This window comes from Scyliorhinus canicula, chromosome 2, assembly GCF_902713615.1.
Source record: "Scyliorhinus canicula chromosome 2, sScyCan1.1, whole genome shotgun sequence".
NCBI classification, from domain to species: domain Eukaryota; kingdom Metazoa; phylum Chordata; class Chondrichthyes; order Carcharhiniformes; family Scyliorhinidae; genus Scyliorhinus; species Scyliorhinus canicula.
In genome coordinates this window covers 279,044,091-279,067,300 of record NC_052147.1, presented here as the reverse complement: position 1 = coordinate 279,067,300, position 23,210 = coordinate 279,044,091, and the positions used below count along the sequence as shown (strand labels likewise).

The following is a 23,210-nucleotide window of genomic DNA, read 5'->3' as shown; positions in this document are numbered from 1 at the left end:
CTACCCAAGCCCACACCCCCACCCCATTCCCCGTAACCCAGTGACCCCTACCCAAACTTTTTTGGACACCGAGGGCAATTTAGCGTGGCCAAGCGTGCACATCTTTGGAGTGTGGGAGGAAACCTGAGCACCCGGAGGAAACCCACAGGCACGGGGAGAACGTGCAGACTCTGCACAGACAGTCACCCAAGCCGGGAATCGAACCTGGGACGCTGGAGCTGTGAAACAACTGTGCTAACCACTGTGCTACCATGCTGACCCTATTCAGTTTCGGATAGACCCGAAATCTCTGTGTGCCGCCTTGCATCGATAATACATTGAGTTTCAGTTCTTTGATCTCCATACACATCCTGTCTTCCTGGGAATTTTCATCATCTTCAATCACTCTGTGGACTCATTTTGTGGATTTGGGTGCATTCTTACGGTTACCCATCTTCGAGGTGTGTCTGGCCCAACACACCTTTGTTATGCAACCTGTCTTGCCACAATTATGACATTTGTTTTCTTGACACCAGAATTCCTGCGGAGAATGCCCCACCTGGGCACACCTGTGGCATCCTTCGTGTGTTGAGAGATCTTCTTTTCTCAGGAACAGGCTTGAAGGGCCAAATGACCTCCTCCTGCTTCTATTTTCTTATTCATCTTGTTTATCTTGGCACCAGCTCCGATTTGGGAAGCTTCTTTAGCTGCCAATTCTTCAAACACTGTTATTTCAAAAGCAAGTTTGAGTGTTGGAGAGTTTTCCGTAAGTAATCATTCTGCATTGTTTCATTTCTCAATCCGCAGACTAGTCTGTCCCGCAGCATGTCCTCAACGGTCGATGCAAACTCTCAATCCTTTGCTAGTTTCCGTAGTGCTGCCACAAATTGTGGAACATTTTCACCCTCTTCTTGATTATGTTGATGAAATCTGAATCTCTCTGCGATGATTAATGGTTCAGGCGAGAAGTGTTCATCGAGGGTCTTAGTCAATTTCTTCTAAGTTATTGTTCCTGGTTTTGCAGGATGAACAAAATTTTGTAATTGTTGAAGGTTTTCCATCCTATTACACTCAAGTTGCTACTTTAATTTCACTTGTTTGCAACAAGGTGGTGCTGGAATCCCTCTTCATAGGAACTTCATAATCCCGCATTCTCATTGACTGATTCCATAGCGCCACATTTTCCTGCCGTCGCAGTTACCAGTTCTCAAGTTGTACTACTTTCTTTATCTTTTCATCCCCTCTAATTTCTTTCTCTTCCAATTTCATTTGCATCAGTTTTTTTGTTGTTTCTTTAAAATGTTCTGTTCTTGGTTGGACTATGACTATATTTCAGCTGCAATTCTGCTGAATCTTCGTTGCTATCACGTTATTTTTCCTTTGTGGACGATTACTTTCCCTAAAAGCAGTCTCTCTCTCGCTCTCTGAGTTCGACGATCTGACGCAGCAGCCCACCACGTGTGAATGCGCGCAGCTGGAACCCGCTCCCCCAGCTCAATAAATAACTTGGGCGGGATTCTCCGTAGCCCAACGCCGAAATCGTGATCGTCGATCGGGCGGAGAATGGTCGGCACTGGTCTGATGTCGGTCCGCCATGCTCTGCCCCCCCTCCAAAATGGTGTCATTGTGGCATTCGACACGCGCCGTTTTAGCGCCTTTGGCATACGATCGGTCGACCCACCCGCAGTGCTCCGCCCCCGATGGGCCGACTTCCCGATGGCATGGGACACGTGTAGTCTCAGCTGGCGTGCTGATGTCGGACTGTGTCCAGCGCCGCCACACTTGGCTGGGATCTGTGCCGTTGGCTGGGGCGTGGGCTTCGCTGGGCTGGGGGGGGGGGGGACTGGTGGGGGGTGGCCAGGGGATAGGCTGCGGGGGCGCAATTGGCGGGATATTTTGGCGTACAGCCGGCGCCATGTTGTACGGCGCAGCCGGTGCAGATCATCAGCCGTGCGAGGCCCGGGACCCACCCACTCTCTGGCCATTTTCGGCGCGGTCCGCGGGAGTTTCACTCGGCGCCGGTGCTAGCCCCCTCGGAATCGGGGAGGTGTTGACATCGCATTTCCTGTCGTGAAAGTCCACACTTGCTACGCTGCCGTCAGCGCTTAGTCTCCAGAACGGAGAATTCAGCCCCTTGTTTTTCTTTAACAGCCTACCCCTTTATTTTCTGGCTTTCGCTATTCTCGGAGTTTTTTATATTTGAAATGAAAATGAAAATGAAAATCGTCTATTGTCACGAGTAGGCTTCAATGAAGTTACTGTGAAAAGCCCCTAGTCGCCACATTCCGGCGTCTGTTTGGGGAGGCTGGCGCGGGAATCGAACTGCGCTGCTGGCCTGCCTTGGTCTGCTTTAAAAGCCAATGATTTAGCCCAGTAAGCTAAACCAGCCCCTATTTCTTTTTCTTCTGAGCCCACCGATTGGCACAACAGTCAACCCTCTGGCTGAAATAAATGTTCTCTTTTCCCACCTCCGACTGTCTGAGGACTCCCGGGTAGCGGAGAAGAATTGAAGATTGGTCCCGATAGCTTGCTATCATCACTTTGAAGAATAATATGCACTCTTAGCCCGGCTAAAAGGCCCGTTCCCGGAGGTCAGTTTTACTGCACATGCATGCATGGTGGAGCAGTCGCCCCAAAATCGATCTTCGCCTCGAGGTCCAGGTCCGAATTGTTTTCTTCTAACTGTTTCACTGGCAAAAATATCCTCGCTGCCAGATTTATCCTTATACTGTGACGTTTTAAGGAGTCTTGCTTTTACTCACAGTTTATACAAAGGATAACCAGGTTGCCACCCGATAGGTTACTTAACCTGCCATCAGAGTTTATGTACAGAGTTGTTGCTCGCTTACTGTCCAAGGTGGAAGAGAGGGAAAATTTCCCAAGTGCCTCTGATAACGTCACCACGTCTTCATGTGACACACTATACAGAGTGCATTGATTATCATAGAATTTACAGTGCAGAAGGAGGCCACTCAGCCCATCGAGTCTGCACCGGCTCTTGGAAAGAGCACCCTATCCAAGGTCAATACCTCCACCCTATCCCCATAACCTACAGTAACCCCACCCAACACTAAGGGCAATTTTGGTCACTAAGGGCAATTTATCATGGCCAATCCACCTAATCTACACATCTTTGGACTGTGGGAGGAAACCGGAGCACCCGGAGGAAACCCACGCACACACGGGGAGAACGTGCAGACTCCGCACAGACAGTGACCCAAGCCGGAATTGAACCTGGGACCCTGGGGCTGTGAAACAATTGTGCTATCCACAATGTGACCGTGCTGCCCTTGCAGTCTTGGTTACCGTTAAGACCCAGGAAGTCGAGCGCTAAGGGGAACGTTGGTTTAACCAAGGTGACAAAAGGCCTGCCTACGGCAGCAAACTATTTACACAGCGGAGTCCCTTTGGGACAACCAACATGCCAGTCACTGGCAGGGCCGACCTTCATACTGGGTTACTGTGAGCCCCAGCTGGGTGGGTCTCCGCCCACTAGCGAGGAAGCTCATACTCCACGATTCTCACGGTGAGGTCAATCAGGGTATCCCCCTGGGCCTCGTGGGAGGGGAGGGGTGGGGGGTGGGGTTATTACAGTTACAATACATTTTTTTTTTTAAATTTAGATTACCCAATTATTTTTTCCAATTAAGGGGCAATTTAGTGTGGCCAATCAACCTACTCTGCACATATTTGGGTTGTGGGGGCGAAACCCACGCAGACACGAGGAGAATGTGCAAACTCCACACGGACAGTGACCCAGAGCCGGGATCGAACCTGGGACCTCAGCGCCGTGAGGCAGTTGTGCTAACCACTAGGCCACCGTGCTGCCCTACAGTTACAATACATAACAGACCTAGTTGGAGTATCATGTCCAGTTCTGGATGCCGCACCTTAAGAGAAGTTGAAGGCTTTGCAGAGAGCGCAGGAAAGATTCACGAGACTGGTTTCATGGATAAGGTACTTCTCCGTTATGTTGATAGATTGGAGAAGTTGGGCCTATTCTCCTTGGAGGAGAGAAGGCTGAAGGGAGATCTGATCGAGATGTTGAAAATCATGAGGGGTCTGGGCAGAGTAGACAGAGAGAAACTGTTCCTGTTGGTGGAAGGATCAGGAATGAGAGAGCATGGGCTGAATTCTCCGGTCGCCGACGCCGAAATCGCATTCGGCGATCGCCCAGAGAATCAACGTTCCCGACCAAATCGGGGGCGGTGCCGCGTTTGCGATGCTCCGCCCCTTCCAAAGTGGCATACCCAGTGAGTACGCCGCGCCACGTATCGACGGCCTCGGGACATTGCCTGAGGCCACACCCGATGCTCCGCCCCCGACCACCCGAGTTCCCGACGGCGTGGGTCGCGTGTGGTCCTCATCCATCGGGAACTCGGCCTGGCGGCTGCGGACTCAGTCCAGGGCCGCCACAGTCGGGGGAGGGCCGATCCGCGGGCGGGGGGGGGGGGGGGGGGGGGGGACTTCATCAGGGGCTGGGGGCATTGTGGGGCTATTACAGAGAAGCTTCTATCTATGTTATCGTGAACAGCCAACCCTACATAAATTATAGAGAATAACACCGATGTGTATTCTAGGGATTTCAGTCTTTGCATCCCTGATGATGTCTTGGTAGCAGTGCTCCATGCCTAAAGATGTCACTAAGATGTGTGCCATCTGCCCGATGATATCACTGAGCTGTGCGCCATCTGCCTGATGATGTCACTTGAGCTGTGTGCCATCTGCCTGATGATGTCACTTGAGCTGTGTGCCATCTGCCCGATGATGTCACTAAGATGTGTGCCATCTGCCTGATTATGTCACTTGAGCTTTGTGCCATCTGCCCGATGATGTGACTGAGATGTGTGCTGTCTGCCTGATGATGTCACTGAGATGCATACTGTCTGCTTGATGATGTCACTGAGATGTGTGCTATCTGCCTGATGATGTCACTGAGATGTGTGCTGTCTGCCTGATGATGTCACTGAGATGCATACTGTCTGCCTGATGATGTCACTGAGATGTGTGCTATCTGCCTGATGATGTCACTTGAGCTGTGTGCCATCTGCCCGATGATGTGACTGAGATGTGTGCTGTCTGCCTGGTGATGTCACTTGAGCTGTGTGCCATCTGCCCGATGATGTGACTGAGATGCAAGCTGTCTGCCTGATGATGTCACTGAGATGTGTGCTGTCTGCCTGATGATGTCACTGAGCTGTGTGCCATCTGCCCGATGATGTCACTGAGATGCGGGCTGTCTGCCTGATGATGTCCCGTGTGGCACCAGCGTTTTGTGTCTCTGATGAGCTAATTCGCTCCTGAGAACAGTGTCCCCCCCTGAGTGGCCTACCCAGATTGATGGAGGGAGTGGTGAATACATTGATCTGTGGACTAATAACTCTTTCCTTTCTTGTTCCAGCGTTGTAAAGATAAGCTGAATGCTCTGGCGATCTCCGTCATGAACCAGTGGCCAGGAGTGAGGCTGAGAGTGACAGAAGGCTGGGATGAGGATGGCCACCACTCTGTGGAATCTTTACACTATGAGGGTCGAGCTGTGGATATCACCACCTCGGACCGGGATCGCTCCAAGTATGGCATGTTGGCGCGCCTGGCAGTCGAAGCAGGATTTGACTGGGTCTATTACGAGTCCAAAGCTCACATCCACTGCTCAGTGAAGTCAGGTAAAGGATTTTATAGTGATTTCAATATTTATTTTCTCAGGCTTTTGCTTATCCCAGCTGATAATTGTGCTCAAAAAGAGTTAGAATCCCTCAAACAAGTGTTCAAGCCTGCTTGAAAATTGCCCTCTTGTCTCACTGACTCCATATACACTCCAATACTTTGCCAAAAGACACTTAAACACTTCATTCACTGTAACTCCTGAGGCAGCAGGTGAGGACTGAGATACATTTCTGCTGCTTCAATTTCAACAGGGGTTATACCAGGGTTAAAAGGGTAAAATTATGAGGACAGGTTGCATAGGCTGGGGTGTATTCTCGCTCAGTAAAGAATGTTCAGGGCGAGGGCAGCACGGTGCCGCAGTGGTTAGCATTGCTGCCTCATGGTGCCGAGGTCCCAGGTTCGATTCTGGGTCACTGTCCGTGTGGAGTTAGTACATTCTCCCCGTGTTTGCGTGGGATTCACCCCCACACCCCATACCCGCAGGGTAGGTGGATTGGCCATGCTAAATTGCCCCTTAATTGGAAAAAATGAATTGGGTAATCTAAATTTTTTTAAAAACACAGAATGTTGAGAGCTGATCTGATTTGAGATGTTCAGGAGGATTAAAGGATTTAATGTAGAGGAGCGGGTTTCCTCTGTTGGAGTGCGATCAGAATGAGGGGGAATAACCTTCAAGTTAAGCAGTTTATGGACAATGTTAGGACAATGTTTCTACACACCAGGACGAGAGAAAATATCAATATCCATCCGTGCCGACCCACAAAAAAACTCTTGAGGCTGCGGGTGGGGGGGGGGGGGGGGGGGGTTATATAGATAAGTGTACTTCCAACAAAGGTAATTGTGACTTGTATACACGTAAGTGTGAGGGGAACATAGTTACGTGTGAGGTGTATATTAATAAGTATGAGATGGATATAGATACGTGAGGGGGATATAGATACGCCTGAGATGGATATAGATACATGTGGGACGGATATAGATACGTGTGAGGGGGATATAGATACGTGTGAGGTGGATATAGATACATGTGGGACGGATATAGATACGTGTGAGATGGATATAGATACGTGTGACATGGATATAGATACGTGTGAGATGGATATAGATACGTGTGAAATGGCTATAGATACGTCTGAGATGGATATAGATACATCTGAGATGGATACAGATACGTGTGAGATGGATATAGATACATGTGAGATGGATATAGATACGTGTGAGATGGATATAGATACGTGTGAAATGGATATAGATACGTCTGAGATGGATATAGATACGAGTGAGGTGTATATAGATACGTGTGAGGTGGATATAAATACGTGTGAGATGGATATAGATACGTGTGAGATGGATATAGATACGAGTGAGGTGGATATAGATACGTGTGAGGTGGATATAGATACGTGTGAGGGGGATATAGATACGTGTGAGATGGATATAGATACGTGTGAGGTGGATATAGATACGTGTGAGATGGATATAGATACGTGTGAAATGGATATAGATACGTCTGAGATGGATATTGATACTTGTGAGGTGGATATAGATACGTGTGAGGTGGATATAGATACGTGTGAAATGGATATAGATACGTCTGAGATGGATATAGATACGTGTGAGGTGGATATAGATACGTGTGAAATGGCTATAGATACGTCTGAGATGGATATAGATACATCTGAGATGGATATAGATACGTGTGAGATGGATATAGATACATGTGAGATGGATATAGATACGTGTGAGATGGATATAGATACGTGTGAGATGGATATAGATACGTGTGAAATGGATATAGATACGTCTGAGATGGATATAGATACGAGTGAGGTGGATATAGATACGTGTGAGGTGGATATAGATACGTGTGAGGGGGATATAGATACGTGTGAGATGGATATAGATACGTGTGAGGTGGATATAGATACGTGTGAGATGGATATAGATACGTGTGAAATGGATATAGATACGTCTGAGATGGATATTGATACTTGTGAGGTGGATATAGATACGTGTGAGGTGGATATAGATACGTGTGAAATGGATATAGATACGTGTGAGATGGATATAGATACATGTGAAATGGATATAGATACATGTGAGGTGGATATAGATACATGAGAGATGGATATAGATACGTGTGAGGTGGATATGGATACGTGTGAGATGGATATAGATACGTGTGAAATGGATATAGATACGTCTGAGATGGATATAGATACGTGTGAGGGGGATATAGATACGTATGAGATGGATATAGATACGTATGAGATGAATATAGATACGGATGAGATGGATATAGATACCTGTGAGGGGTATATAGATACGTATGAGATGAATATAGATAAGTGTGAGATGGATATAGATACGTGTGAGAGGGATATAGATACGTGTGAGATGGATATAGATACGTGTGAGGGGGATATAGATATGTGTGAGGTTGGTATAGATACGTATGAGATGGATATAGATACGTATCAGATGGATATAGATGCGTGTGAGATGGATATCGATACATGTGAGGTGGATATAGATGTGCGTGAGATTTATATAGATATGAGTGAGATGGATATAGATACGTGTGAGATGGATATAGATACGTGTGAGATGGATATAGATACGTGTGGGATGGCTGTAGATGCGAGTGAGATGGATATAGATACATGGGAGATGGATATAGATACGTATGAGGTGGATATAGATACGTGCGGGATGGCTGTAGATACGAGTGAGATGGATATAGATACGTGTGAGATGGATATAGCTATGTGTGAGGTGGATATAGATACGTGTGAGATGGATATAGATACGAGTGAGATGGATATAGATATGTGTGACATGGATATAGATACGTGTGAGCTGGATATAGATACGAGTGAGATCGATATAGATACTTGTGAGGGGGATATAGATATGAGTGAGATGGATATAGAAACGTGTGAGGTGGATATTGATAAGTGTGAGATGGATAGAGATATGTGTGAGATGGATATAGATACGTGTGAGCTGGATATAGATACATGTGAGCTGGATATAGATACATGTGAGCTGGATATAGATACGTGTGAGATGGGTATAGATACTTGTGAGGGGGATATAGATACGAGTGAGATGGATATAGATACTTGTGAGGGGGATATAGATACAAGTGAGATGGATATAGATACGTGTGAGGGGGATATAGATACGTGTGAGATGGATATAGATACGTGTGAGATGGATATAGATATGTATGAGATGGATATAGATACGTATGAGATGGATATAGATACGTGTGAGGGGGATATAGATACGTATGAGATGGATATAGATACGTATGAGATGGATATAGATACGGATGAGATGGATATAGATACGTGTGAGGGGTATATAGATACGTATGAGATGAATATAGATAAGTGTGAGATGGATATAGATACGTGTGAGAGGGATATAGATACGTGTGAGATGGATATAGATACGTGTGAGGGGGATATAGATATGTGTGAGGTTGGTATAGATACGTATGAGATGGATATAGTTACGTATCAGATGGATATAGATGCGTGTGAGATGGATATCGATACATGTGAGGTGGATATAGATGTGCGTGAGATTTATATAGATACGAGTGAGATGGATATAGATACGTGTGAGATGGATATAGATACGTGTGAGATGGATATAGATACGTGTGGGATGGCTGTAGATGCGAGTGAGATGGATATAGATACATGGGAGATGGATATAGATACGTATGAGATGGATATAGATACGTGCGGGATGGCTGTAGATACGAGTGAGATGGATATAGATACGTGTGAGATGGATATAGATACGTGTGGGATGGATATAGATACGTGTGAAATGGATATAGATACGTGTGAAATGGATGTAGACACATGTGAGATGGATACAGATAGGAGTGAGATGGATATAGATACGAATGAGATGGATATAGATACGTGTGAGATGGATATAGATACGTGTGGGATGGATATAGATACGTGTGAAATGGATATAGATACGTGTGAAATGGATGTAGATACATGTGAGATGGATACAGATAGGAGTGAGATGGATATAGATACGAATGAGATGGATATAGATACGAGTGAGATGGATATCGATACGTGTGGGATGGATAGATACGAGTGAGATGGATATCGATCCGTGTGGGATGGATATAGATATGAGTGAGATGGATATCGATACATGTGAGATGGATATAGATACATGTGAGGTGGATATAGATACGTGTGAGATGGATATAGATATGTGTGAGGTATATAGATACATGTGAGGTGGATATAGATATGGTGTGAGATGGATATAGATACGAGTGAGATGGATATAGATACGTGTGAGGTGGATATAGATACGTGTGAGATGGATATAGATACATGTGAGGTGGATATAGATATGTGTGAGATGGATATAGATACGAGTGAGATGGATATAGATACGTGTGAGGTGGATATAGATACGTGTGAGATGGATATAGATACATGTGAGGGGGATATAGGTATGTGTGAGATGGATATAGATACGAGTGAGATGGATATAGATACGTGTGAGATGGATATAGATACGAGTGAGATGGATATGGATATGTGTGAGATGGATATCGATACGAGTGTGATTGATATAGATACGAGTGAGATGGATATCGATACGTGTGGGATGGATATAGATACGAGTGAGAATGGTATAGATACGAGTGAGATGGATATCGATACGTGTGGGATGGATATAGATACGAGTGAGATGGATTTCGATACATGTGAGGTGGATATAGATATGTTTGAGATGGATATAGATTCGTGTGAGATGGATATAGATACGAGTGAGATGGATAGATACGTGTGAGGTGGATATAGTTACGTGTGAGATGGATATAGATACATGTGAGGTGGATATAGATATGTGTGAGATGGATATAGATATGTGTGAGATGGATATAGATACGTGTGAGATGGATATGGATACGTGTGAGATGGATATAGATACGTGTGAGCTGGATATAGATACGTGTGAGGTGGATATAAATACGTGTGAGATGGATATAGATACGTGTGAGATGGATATAGATACGAGTGAGGTGGATATAGATACGTGTGAGGTGGATATAGATACGTGTGAGGGGGATATAGATACGTGTGAGATGGATATAGATACGTGTGAGGTGGATATAGATACGTGTGAGATGGATATAGATACGTGTGAAATGGATATAGATACGTCTGAGATGGATATTGATACTTGTGAGGTGGATATAGATACGTGTGAGGTGGATATAGATACGTGTGAAATGGATATAGATACGTCTGAGATGGATATAGATACGTGTGAGGTGGATATAGATACGTGTGAAATGGCTATAGATACGTCTGAGATGGATATAGATACATCTGAGATGGATATAGATACGTGTGAGATGGATATAGATACATGTGAGATGGATATAGATACGTGTGAGATGGATATAGATACGTGTGAGATGGATATAGATACGTGTGAAATGGATATAGATACGTCTGAGATGGATATAGATACGAGTGAGGTGGATATAGATACGTGTGAGGTGGATATAGATACGTGTGAGGGGGATATAGATACGTGTGAGATGGATATAGATACGTGTGAGGTGGATATAGATACGTGTGAGATGGATATAGATACGTGTGAAATGGATATAGATACGTCTGAGATGGATATAGATACTTGTGAGGTGGATATAGATACGTGTGAGGTGGATATAGATACGTGTGAAATGGATATAGATACGTGTGAGATGGATATAGATACATGTGAAATGGATATAGATACATGTGAGGTGGATATAGATACATGAGAGATGGATATAGATACGTGTGAGGTGGATATGGATACGTGTGAGATGGATATAGATACGTGTGAAATGGATATAGATACGTCTGAGATGGATATAGATACGTGTGAGGGGGATATAGATACGTATGAGATGGATATAGATACGTATGAGATGAATATAGATACGGATGAGATGGATATAGATACCTGTGAGGGGTATATAGATACGTATGAGATGAATATAGATAAGTGTGAGATGGATATAGATACGTGTGAGAGGGATATAGATACGTGTGAGATGGATATAGATACGTGTGAGGGGGATATAGATATGTGTGAGGTTGGTATAGATACGTATGAGATGGATATAGATACGTATCAGATGGATATAGATGCGTGTGAGATGGATATCGATACATGTGAGGTGGATATAGATGTGCGTGAGATTTATATAGATATGAGTGAGATGGATATAGATACGTGTGAGATGGATATAGATACGTGTGAGATGGATATAGATACGTGTGGGATGGCTGTAGATGCGAGTGAGATGGATATAGATACATGGGAGATGGATATAGATACGTATGAGGTGGATATAGATACGTGCGGGATGGCTGTAGATACGAGTGAGATGGATATAGATACGTGTGAGATGGATATAGCTATGTGTGAGGTGGATATAGATACGTGTGAGATGGATATAGATACGAGTGAGATGGATATAGATATGTGTGACATGGATATAGATACGTGTGAGCTGGATATAGATACGAGTGAGATCGATATAGATACTTGTGAGGGGGATATAGATATGAGTGAGATGGATATAGAAACGTGTGAGGTGGATATTGATAAGTGTGAGATGGATAGAGATATGTGTGAGATGGATATAGATACGTGTGAGCTGGATATAGATACATGTGAGCTGGATATAGATACATGTGAGCTGGATATAGATACGTGTGAGATGGGTATAGATACTTGTGAGGGGGATATAGATACGAGTGAGATGGATATAGATACTTGTGAGGGGGATATAGATACAAGTGAGATGGATATAGATACGTGTGAGGGGGATATAGATACGTGTGAGATGGATATAGATACGTGTGAGATGGATATAGATATGTATGAGATGGATATAGATACGTATGAGATGGATATAGATACGTGTGAGGGGGATATAGATACGTATGAGATGGATATAGATACGTATGAGATGGATATAGATACGGATGAGATGGATATAGATACGTGTGAGGGGTATATAGATACGTATGAGATGAATATAGATAAGTGTGAGATGGATATAGATACGTGTGAGAGGGATATAGATACGTGTGAGATGGATATAGATACGTGTGAGGGGGATATAGATATGTGTGAGGTTGGTATAGATACGTATGAGATGGATATAGTTACGTATCAGATCGATATAGATGCGTGTGAGATGGATATCGATACATGTGAGGTGGATATAGATGTGCGTGAGATTTATATAGATACGAGTGAGATGGATATAGATACGTGTGAGATGGATATAGATACGTGTGAGATGGATATAGATACGTGTGGGATGGCTGTAGATGCGAGTGAGATGGATATAGATACATGGGAGATGGATATAGATACGTATGAGATGGATATAGATACGTGCGGGATGGCTGTAGATACGAGTGAGATGGATATAGATACGTGTGAGATGGATATAGATACGTGTGGGATGGATATAGATACGTGTGAAATGGATATAGATACGTGTGAAATGGATGTAGACACATGTGAGATGGATACAGATAGGAGTGAGATGGATATAGATACGAATGAGATGGATATAGATACGTGTGAGATGGATATAGATACGTGTGGGATGGATATAGATACGTGTGAAATGGATATAGATACGTGTGAAATGGATGTAGATACATGTGAGATGGATACAGATAGGAGTGAGATGGATATAGATACGAATGAGATGGATATAGATACGAGTGAGATGGATATCGATACGTGTGGGATGGATAGATACGAGTGAGATGGATATCGATCCGTGTGGGATGGATATAGATATGAGTGAGATGGATATCGATACATGTGAGATGGATATAGATACATGTGAGGTGGATATAGATACGTGTGAGATGGATATAGATATGTGTGAGGTATATAGATACATGTGAGGTGGATATAGATATGGTGTGAGATGGATATAGATACGAGTGAGATGGATATAGATACGTGTGAGGTGGATATAGATACGTGTGAGATGGATATAGATACATGTGAGGTGGATATAGATATGTGTGAGATGGATATAGATACGAGTGAGATGGATATAGATACGTGTGAGGTGGATATAGATACGTGTGAGATGGATATAGATACATGTGAGGGGGATATAGGTATGTGTGAGATGGATATAGATACGAGTGAGATGGATATAGATACGTGTGAGATGGATATAGATACGAGTGAGATGGATATGGATATGTGTGAGATGGATATCGATACGAGTGTGATTGATATAGATACGAGTGAGATGGATATCGATACGTGTGGGATGGATATAGATACGAGTGAGAATGGTATAGATACGAGTGAGATGGATATCGATACGTGTGGGATGGATATAGATACGAGTGAGATGGATTTCGATACATGTGAGGTGGATATAGATATGTTTGAGATGGATATAGATTCGTGTGAGATGGATATAGATACGAGTGAGATGGATAGATACGTGTGAGGTGGATATAGTTACGTGTGAGATGGATATAGATACATGTGAGGTGGATATAGATATGTGTGAGATGGATATAGATATGTGTGAGATGGATATAGATACGTGTGAGATGGATATGGATACGTGTGAGATGGATATAGATACGTGTGAGCTGGATATAGATACGTGTGAGGTGGATATAGATACGTGTGAGATGGATATAAATACGTGTGAGATGGATATAGATACGTGTGTGATGGATATAGATACGTGTGAGATGGATATAGATACGTGTGAGCTCTACATAGATACGTATGAAATGGATATAGATACGTGTGAGATGGATATAGATACGTATGGGATGGATATAGAAACATGTGAGATGGATATAGATACGTATGGGATGGATATAGAAACATGTGAGATGGATATAGAAACGTGTGAGATGGATATAGAAATGTGTAAGATGGATATAGATACGTGTAAGATGGATATAGATACGTGTGAGATGGATATAGATACGTGTGTGCTGGATATAGATATGTGTGATCTGGTTATAGAAACATGTGAGATGGATATAGAAACGTGTGAGATGGATATAGAAATGTGTAAGATGGATATAGATACGTGTGAGATGGATATAGATACGTGTAAGATGGATGTAGATACGTGTGAGATGGATATAGATACGTGTGAGATGGATATAGATATCCATGTTGGGTTAACAGGCAATCTCCATCCATTGTGGCTTCCAATTGTTTTGGATTTAAATCACCAAGCCCTCATTTAAAATGTCAGTTTTTGCCCTTATCCTTAGTGCACGCACATTCCTGGCTAGGTTAATGCGATAAACTTATTTTGGCAGACCCAATCACGTCATGGGCCCTTAGCTCATGTCATAGCCAAGCCTGGCTGAAGCAGCATGCCGAACAGCCCGATGTTTGGTGGAGGGGAACACAGTGTAAACTACACATCTCCCCGGAGCGTGGGCCACGAGGAACTGAGGCTGGGCTGAATGAGGCGATCTGGAGGAAATCTGAGTCTTGATATACGAGTTAAACTTTGCAGTGCAGAAAAATTATGTTTATTTATTTAAGGAGTGTGATTTTGGTTTCAGATATCAACTTAAAACTATTGATTATTAACTGGAACACATTAATAATGAGTCATTATCAGTTAATACTACACAAGAGCTGTTATTCTCTACAATATACATAGGGGTTAACATTCTCTATAAAGTACACAGGAGTTATTATTCCCTTTGATATAGATAGGGATTGATATTCCTTATTATATATAGGGGATGATTTTCCCGAGAACATATATAGGAGCTGATAGTCCTTTTACTATATGGCGGTGCTGCAATTGTCAGATAATGATGGGGCGGCACGGTGGCACAGTGGTTAGCACAGCTCCCTCACAGCGCCAGGGGCCCAGGTTCAATTCCGGCCTCGGGTGACTGTGTGGAGTTTGGACTTTCTCCCCCGTTTCTGCGTGGGTTTCCTCCGGGTGCTCCGGTTTCCTCCCACAGTCTAAAGATGTGGAAGTTAGGAGGATTGGCCATGCTAAATTGCCCCTTGATGTGCAGGTTAGGCTCTGTGGTTACGGGAATAGGGCGGGAGGGGAGTGTAAATGGGTAGCTCATCCAAAAGGGCCGGTGCTGTCTCGACGGGCCGAGTGTCCACCTTCTGCACTGTAGGGATTCTATGGATATACACAGGGTCTACAATTCTTCACAATATATACTGGGGTTGCGATTCTCTACTCTGAACGCTTCATGTTAATGTGGCAATGGCCTGGGCTGGTTAATTGCTGGAGGCTAGTGCAGATCTACTCCCTTCTGTGGAGAGTGTGCTGGGTCTGTGGTTGGGAGCGGCTATGGTATCGCCTCACATGTGTCTGTTGTCATGGTTTCGCTGTTTGCTCTTAACTTGAGCAAACAGAATATCTGGGAATTATTCACTGAGCAAACTTTTATTTGGTTATATTTCTTTCTAAGGTAATAAATAAAGTAATCGAGAAATGGAGAGAGAGAAAGAGACAGATAGAAAGGAACCGAGAGACAGAAAATTAGGGAGAGCGGGAGAGAGAAAAAGTGCGGGAAGGAGTGGCGTAGACGACGAGGGGAGGAAAGAGGGAAAGAGAAACAGCGAGGGAAATAGAGAGAGAGAAAGACATTGAGGGAAAGAGCGAGGAGCGAGGCAATGAGGAAGAACAAAAGAGATACAGTGAGAGAGAGAAAGAGAGAGATGAGACGGTGAGTGAAATAGAGGACAGTGAGAGGAGAGGGAAAAGAGGGAAGAGAGAGATTGTGAAGGAAAGAAAGGGGCAGACAACGAGAAAAAGAGGACTACAGAGACAGATAATGAGGGAGCAATGGGAAAGGAGAGACAGCACTGTAGCACAGTGGTTAGCACTGCTGCCTCACAGCTCCAGGGTCCCGGGTTCAATTCCGGCCTCAGGTGACTGAATGGAGTTTGCACTTTCTCCCCGTGCCTGTGTGGGTTTCCTGCAGGTGCTCCGGTTTCCTCCCACAGTCCAAAGATGTGCAGGTTAGGTGGGTTGGCCAGGTTAAATTGACCCTAGGTGTTCAAAAGGTAGGTGGGTTTAATGGGTAATGGGGACAGGATGGAGGTGTGTGCTTAAGTAGCGTGCTCTTTCCAAGGGTTGGAGCAGACTCGGTGGGCCGAATGGCCTCCTTCTGCACTGTAGGGCTTCTATGTTTCTATTGGACAAAAGAGAGATAGAGAAGGAAATTGAAAGGGGGAGAGATAAACAGGGTGAGTTGAAAGGCACAAGGGAGAGATACAAGGAATGAGAGGAAGGTAAGGGATGCAGCGATAGAGTGTAATTGACCGAGGTACTGAAAGAAAGGGAGAGACAGAGAGGGGACAGAAAGTGTTTTTCCCTCATGGACTGAGTGCTCAATTCTGGTCGCCACACTATCAGAAGGATGTGGAGGCTTTAGAGAGGGTGCAGAAGAGATTTACCAGGATGTTGCCTGGTATGGAGGGCATTAGCTGTGAGGAGAGGTTGAATAAACTCGGTTTGTTCTCACTGGAACGACGGAGGTTGAGGGGCGCCTGATAGAGGTCTACAAAATTATGAGGGGCGTAGACAGAGTGGATAGTCAGAGGCTTTTCCCCAGGGTAGAGGGGACAATTACTAGGGAGCATAGGTATAAGGTGCGAGGGGCAAGGTTTAGAGGAGATGTACGAGGCAAACTTTTACACAGAGGGTAATGGGTGCCTGGAACTCTCTGCCGGAGGAGGTGGTGGAAGCAGGGACGATAGTGACGTTTAAGAGGCATCTTGACAAATACATGAATAGGATGAGAATAGAGGGATACGGACCCCGGAAGTGTCGAAGATTGTAGTTCAGACGGACAGCATGGTTGGCGCAGGCTTGGAGGGCCGAAGGGCCTGTTCCTGTGCTGTGCTTTTCTTTGTTCTTTGTTCTTTGACTGTCGTCGCTACCTTTGATGGACGGCCTCTCACAAACTCTTCCATTGTATTTGGTTGGGTTCGTTCAATCTTTCCTATTTTACAAAAGTCTTTGAAGGTGGCAGAGCAAGTTGAGAAGACTGTTAAAGTGATACACAGGATCCAGGGCCTTATGAATAGAGGCATAGAGTACACGACTAAATCTTTATCAGCCAATGGTTCCACCTCGGCTGGAGTAACGCGTCCAATTCTGGGCATTACACTTCAGGCAGGATGTTAAGGCCTCGAAGAGGCTGCGGAGACGATTCACTCGGATGATCCCAGGGACGAGGAACTTCAGTTATGTGCAGAGTTTCGAGAAGCTGGGATCGTTCTCCTCAGAGCAAGAAAATGAAGGTGAAGGCTTTTGATCGAATAAATAAGGAGAAAAGTGTTGGCAAGCAGAGAACAAGTGGTTACAATAATTGGCAAAGGAATCAGAAGGGAGTGGAAGGAGCTGTGATCTGGAGTGGGTGCTTGAAAAGGTGGTAGAAACAGATTTTATAGTAATGTTCAAACGGGATTGGGTAAATATTTCAGAGAGGGAACATTTGCAGGGTGATGGGAACATGGTTGGCGAGTCGCATCAATTGGATTAATACTTCCAAGAGCTAGCACAGGTATGATGGATCGAATGGCCTCCTTCTGTGGTGTAAGATTCCACGTTGACTTCTGTGTATTTTTCCCTTCTCTGTTTCTCTCTTTCAGTCTCTTTGGTTCTCCTACAGTTTCATTCCGGTACATTCACATTCCTTCTTCCCTCTTTCCGTATCTATCCTTCCTATCTCTTATTTAGTCTGTCTGAATCTTCTCATGCATTTCTGTGCCTCTTGCCTTTCTCAAGTTGAAGCAGGATCTCTTTTCTACAAATGCCTCAAGCGCGTCCTATTTTTTCTTTCGGATGCAAAATTAAAGCTGAAGAATGACTGATACCTTTTTCCCCTAACGGGTTTTGGCATTTTCTTTTCCAGATCATTCCATGGCGGCAAAGACTGGAGGGTGTTTCCCTGGAAACTCCAGTGTGCTGATGGAAAACGGGCGGAGGAAGAGGGTGTCCGACCTGCAGCCTGGAGACCGGATACAAACGGTGGATCACGGCGGCGACATTATTTTCAGCACCTTCCTGACCTTCCTGGATCTGGACCCCAGGGCGGTCAAGATATTCCACCTGCTCGAGACCCAGAGTCCTCCTCGGAGGCTCCTCCTGACCGCCGCCCACTTGGTGTTTGTGGCGGACAACTTCACGTCGGACTTGGGAAAGTTCAGACCGACCTTTGCCAGCAACGTGAGGGTGGGGCAGTACGTGTATGTGGTGAACAATTCAAGCCAGCAGCCCGCTCGAGTGACTGGAGTTTCGCTGCAGACAGTCGTGGGCGCCTATGCCCCCTTGACCCAGCATGGCACCCTAGTCGTGAACGGCGTGCTGGCCTCTTGCTTCGCGGCGATCGATGGGCACGGGTTGGCACAGCTGGCCCTCGCCCCGCTGCGCCTCTGCTACCGACTCCTCTCGACATTCGGCGGGTGTCCGTCCTGCCAGGAGGGCGTGCACTGGTACTCCTGGCTCCTGTACCGACTGGGCAGGCTGCTCCTCAGCGCCGAGTATTTTCACCCGTGGGGCGTGACACAGGGCTGAGGCGGGCAGGGACTGGGTCTTTACTGGGAGCGAAACGGGCATGCATGGAGGTCCAGGCTTGTCTCCTCCCCCCCCCCCCCCCCCCCACTACCCCCGCCCTGCCCCCATCTCCTCAGTCCTGCTGCAGAGGGGTGGGACTGGGCCAATCACACAGGTGCGAGGTTGGATGTCCTCTGCTTCTACAGGCCCAAGGACTTACGTCAGCAAAGGATGAGCGACGAGGATCTGAGATGCCCCCTCTCTGCTGAGTCAAACACAGAGTTTGTTGGTCGTCAGTAAAAACAGGAGGATGTGTACCTGCTCAAAGTTGGAATTTGCGTAAACAGAGACAAAAGCAGAAACCCCAGTCTGGCTGATCTCACCTCTGACTAAATTACACTGGACCCTCTTTTGCATTGCAACTAGAGGAATCAAAACCTAAATGTCATTTTTAAGTGACATGGCGTTAGAAATAGTGGGAGATAATTGGACAAAGATGTGCAGACGTAATCTCAGACTCCATTTTAAAGTCATGCATTCTGCCCATATATATATATATATTTTTCGTATTTCTGTTACAAATTGCTACGTTCCCATTTAGAATGAGAACTGTCTATGTAAACATGTCATGCTGCAATTGCATCCCCTGGCCACTTGGGGTGCTGCAGGCAGTTTTGCTTAATATATGTGGACCTAGGAATTTATAATGGAATAGAGTGCGCGCAGATGTAAGATTATTAATATAATAGATGTATGTATATCAGAAGATAACTGTTGTCGCAGGGAGGAGGCTATAACAGGGTTATCGAGTCCAAAATGGATAGGGGTTCATAGTTGAGTCCTCATGTTTACTTTGCTGCTGAATCAATTTCATTTAAATCTTCCAAACCGGTCTCTCCACATCGTCAAACATTGAACTAAATGTGGAGGACATCACAACTAGATCACAACTCTCTATACACCCTTGGCTAAAGCTTCACTTGGGTGCCTCTTGTAGTAGGGCTCCACCCCCCCCCCAACCCAATCCCTTCACCATTAATAAACCAAAGTGTTCAGAAGACAGTTAAAATAAACACAATTCTTTTTTCGAAGTGCCACTATGATTTTTTTTCACAGGGTTTCTCTTTGCTCGTGGCAGTGCTCAGGAGACGGGTCAGTTCCGTGGGGCCCCGGGGTAATCTTGAAATTTTGGCCATGCCTACTTAAAACTGACAGTCGGAATTTGCAAAGTGAAGTTTCAAGCAAGAGAACAGGTCCCTTCATTCATCTCAGCCACTTCCCGGCACAGACCATACATGGTTATCGGAATGATAAATCTGCCTCAGCCCACCGAGGTTATACGTTCCTCTGTGAATCAAACATGTGTTTGAGGTGCTCACATGCTTTCTGAATGATTATTGATGCAGTTCCATTTTGAATATCAATTGCCCCCACCCTGGTTAAGCTACCTCTTGGTGGCCTGCTTCTCCCCACGTTGACCAACGGGTGTACCTTCTCCTCCCAATTCTCCCTCCATGTTTCGGAATTGGAAAAACCTAGAAGGGGAAGAGGAAGTGGTTGGCCCCTTTGGAGTTCAACACTTCAATGGGGTATTTAGCCAGGGCCGAGCTTTCGAAAGGTTGTTCGAGATAAGGAGCCAATTTAACAAGCAACCTGGGTCCCTATCACCTTAAACCCGCCCTCTCCACCACACTGGGAAGCCAGTTCGAAACTCTGTAACCTTGCCAACCACCACCGACCCCCAACCCCCAAGCTCTCGATCATGCACATTGCTTGCCAATGGGCCTCGGAATGTTTACTACTTTCATTCCATTCATTGAGGGGTACACGATGAGGCCTTACTCAAAATGAAAGGTCTCGCTTCCTTCAGGCTTTTACCAACCATCCTCGAGAAATATTGGACAGGCTGAGAAATCCATATGGAATCCACATGGAAATTCAACCACTTTAAAAGGGGCAAAGCAAATTATCTTCTTCAAATAGATGTCCTTCCCAATGTGAATGTTCTGGGTGTGACCCTCTGAAATCTCCAATTCTGATTCGGCGCTGACTCTTGCAAGATATCGCTGTGCAGATACTCGTGCGGCGCAAACATAATCGCTCGCTGATTCTTTTTACATGACAGAGGGATATTCTGAGTGGAAACAAAAAGTGCTGGAAATACTTGACAGCTCAGGCAGCATCTGTAGAGAGAGAATATGGAATTATAATTTCAGGACAATGACCCTTCAGAGCTCTGATGATAGGTTACCGACCTGAAATGCTGATAATGCTTCTTTCTCCGCCGATGCTGCCGGCTTGCTGAGTGTTTCCAGCAATTTCTGTCTATATATCAGATTTCCGGCACCCTGCAGTGAGGGGCTGGTTTAGCACAGTGGGCTAAATAGCTGCCTTGCAATGCCAAACAATGCCAGCGGCACGGGTTCAATTCCCGTACCGGCCTCCCCGGACAGGCGCCGGAATGTGGCAACTTGGGCCATTTCACAGTAACTTCATTGAAGCCTACTTGTGACGATAAGTGATTATTATTACTTGCTTTTGACCGCGGTGGCATAGTGGCATCATCACCGGACCAATAACCCAGAGAGTCAGGGTTATGTTCTGGGGACAAGGGTTCGAATCCCAACACGGCAGATGGTGACATTTGACTTGGGAGTTAAAAATCTAACAATGACCATGAATCCATTGTCAATGGTTGTAATAACCCACCTGGTTCATTAATGCTCTTCAGGGAAGGAAATCCGCCGCCCTCAACCCAGGCACGTGACTCCGGGGCCACAGCAGAGTGGTTCATTCGTAAAATGCCTTCTGAAATGGCCCAGCAAGCCACTCAGCTCAGGGGCAATTAGGGATGGGCAAGAAATGCTGGCCCAGCCCGCGGCGCCCACGCCGCATGAGTGAATTTTAAAAAACCTTCTAAGTATTTTCCCAGCGGTATTCATTTATTTGCCCTCATAAGTACTTAAGTGCCCCTCCACTTTCTCCACACACATGCACCAGGCTGGGTGACAATCTCAAGTCAGAATCAAGTCAGAACATGTCTCCCTGGGCCTGGTACATTGCATTGATTCCAACACTGTACAGAATCCTTACAAAGAAGGGTTTTGTAAGCCTAATTGCCATTCAGATAGATACCTGCACCCTTAGCTCAGTGATGGTGCTCTCAGTCCGGAGTTGCAAGTTCAATCCCCACCCCTTGACATTATCCAGGCTGACCCTTCAGGGCCCTGCTGAGGGGGTGCTCCCATGTCGATGGTGCTGTCTTTTGACCAAAGTATTTAGCCAAGGCCCGTGCAGCTTGCCTACTTGGGTAGATGTAAAGGTTTTTATTGACGCTGTTGAAATACAAAGGAGCAACAGAGTTCCAGTGTGCTGCTCAACCTGCATCGCCCAATTTGTCATCTGTCCACATGTTGCCAGCTGTCTCTGCTTTAGCAACAATGGCAAGTGCATCAAACCAAAAGCATCGCTTTCTCAATGCTTTGGGAGTGGCCCGAAAGTAGCGACATAAATGCAGATTGCTGCTGTTTTGAGAGGCGGGGGACATCTCCTGATGCAGGGGGCCTCAAGTCTCAGAGTAAAGGGCTGGTTGGGACTGAGATGAGGAGAAATCTATTCACTCAAAGAGTTATGAACCTTTGCAATCCTCGACACTGGAGAACTGCGGACGCTAAGTCGTTAGGAATATCCAAGTCAGAGGGTGAGATATTTTTGGACACTAAGGGAACCATGTGGAGTTGAGGTAGATGACCAGCCATCTTACTGGATTACAAGGCAGGCTCGAGGGGCCGAAAGGCCTACTCCTGCTCTTATTTCTTATTCTTAAATGAAGCTCCAGGATAAACTTGCTAGATTTTGTGTTGATTTCTCCTTCTCTGATGGGTGATGCAGTAGATAGGCTGATGATGTCACAGGAGGAACAGCCACAGCATTGCTG

General features: G+C 45.4%; 1 protein-coding gene across 1 annotated transcript in view; it reads left to right on the top strand.

Moving 5' to 3' along the window:
- LOC119962175 (indian hedgehog protein-like) overlaps window positions 1–19,355 on the top strand; it is a 92,929-nt gene extending 73,574 nt beyond the window's left edge. The window contains exons 2-3 of the mRNA XM_038790124.1: window positions 5,381–5,642; window positions 18,633–19,355. Of these exons, the coding sequence (XP_038646052.1) occupies window positions 5,381–5,642; window positions 18,633–19,294 (924 nt within the window). The 3' untranslated portion in view covers window positions 19,295–19,355. The remainder of the gene's footprint in view (window positions 1–5,380; window positions 5,643–18,632) is intronic.
- The last annotated feature ends 3,855 nt before the right edge of the window (window positions 19,356–23,210 follow it).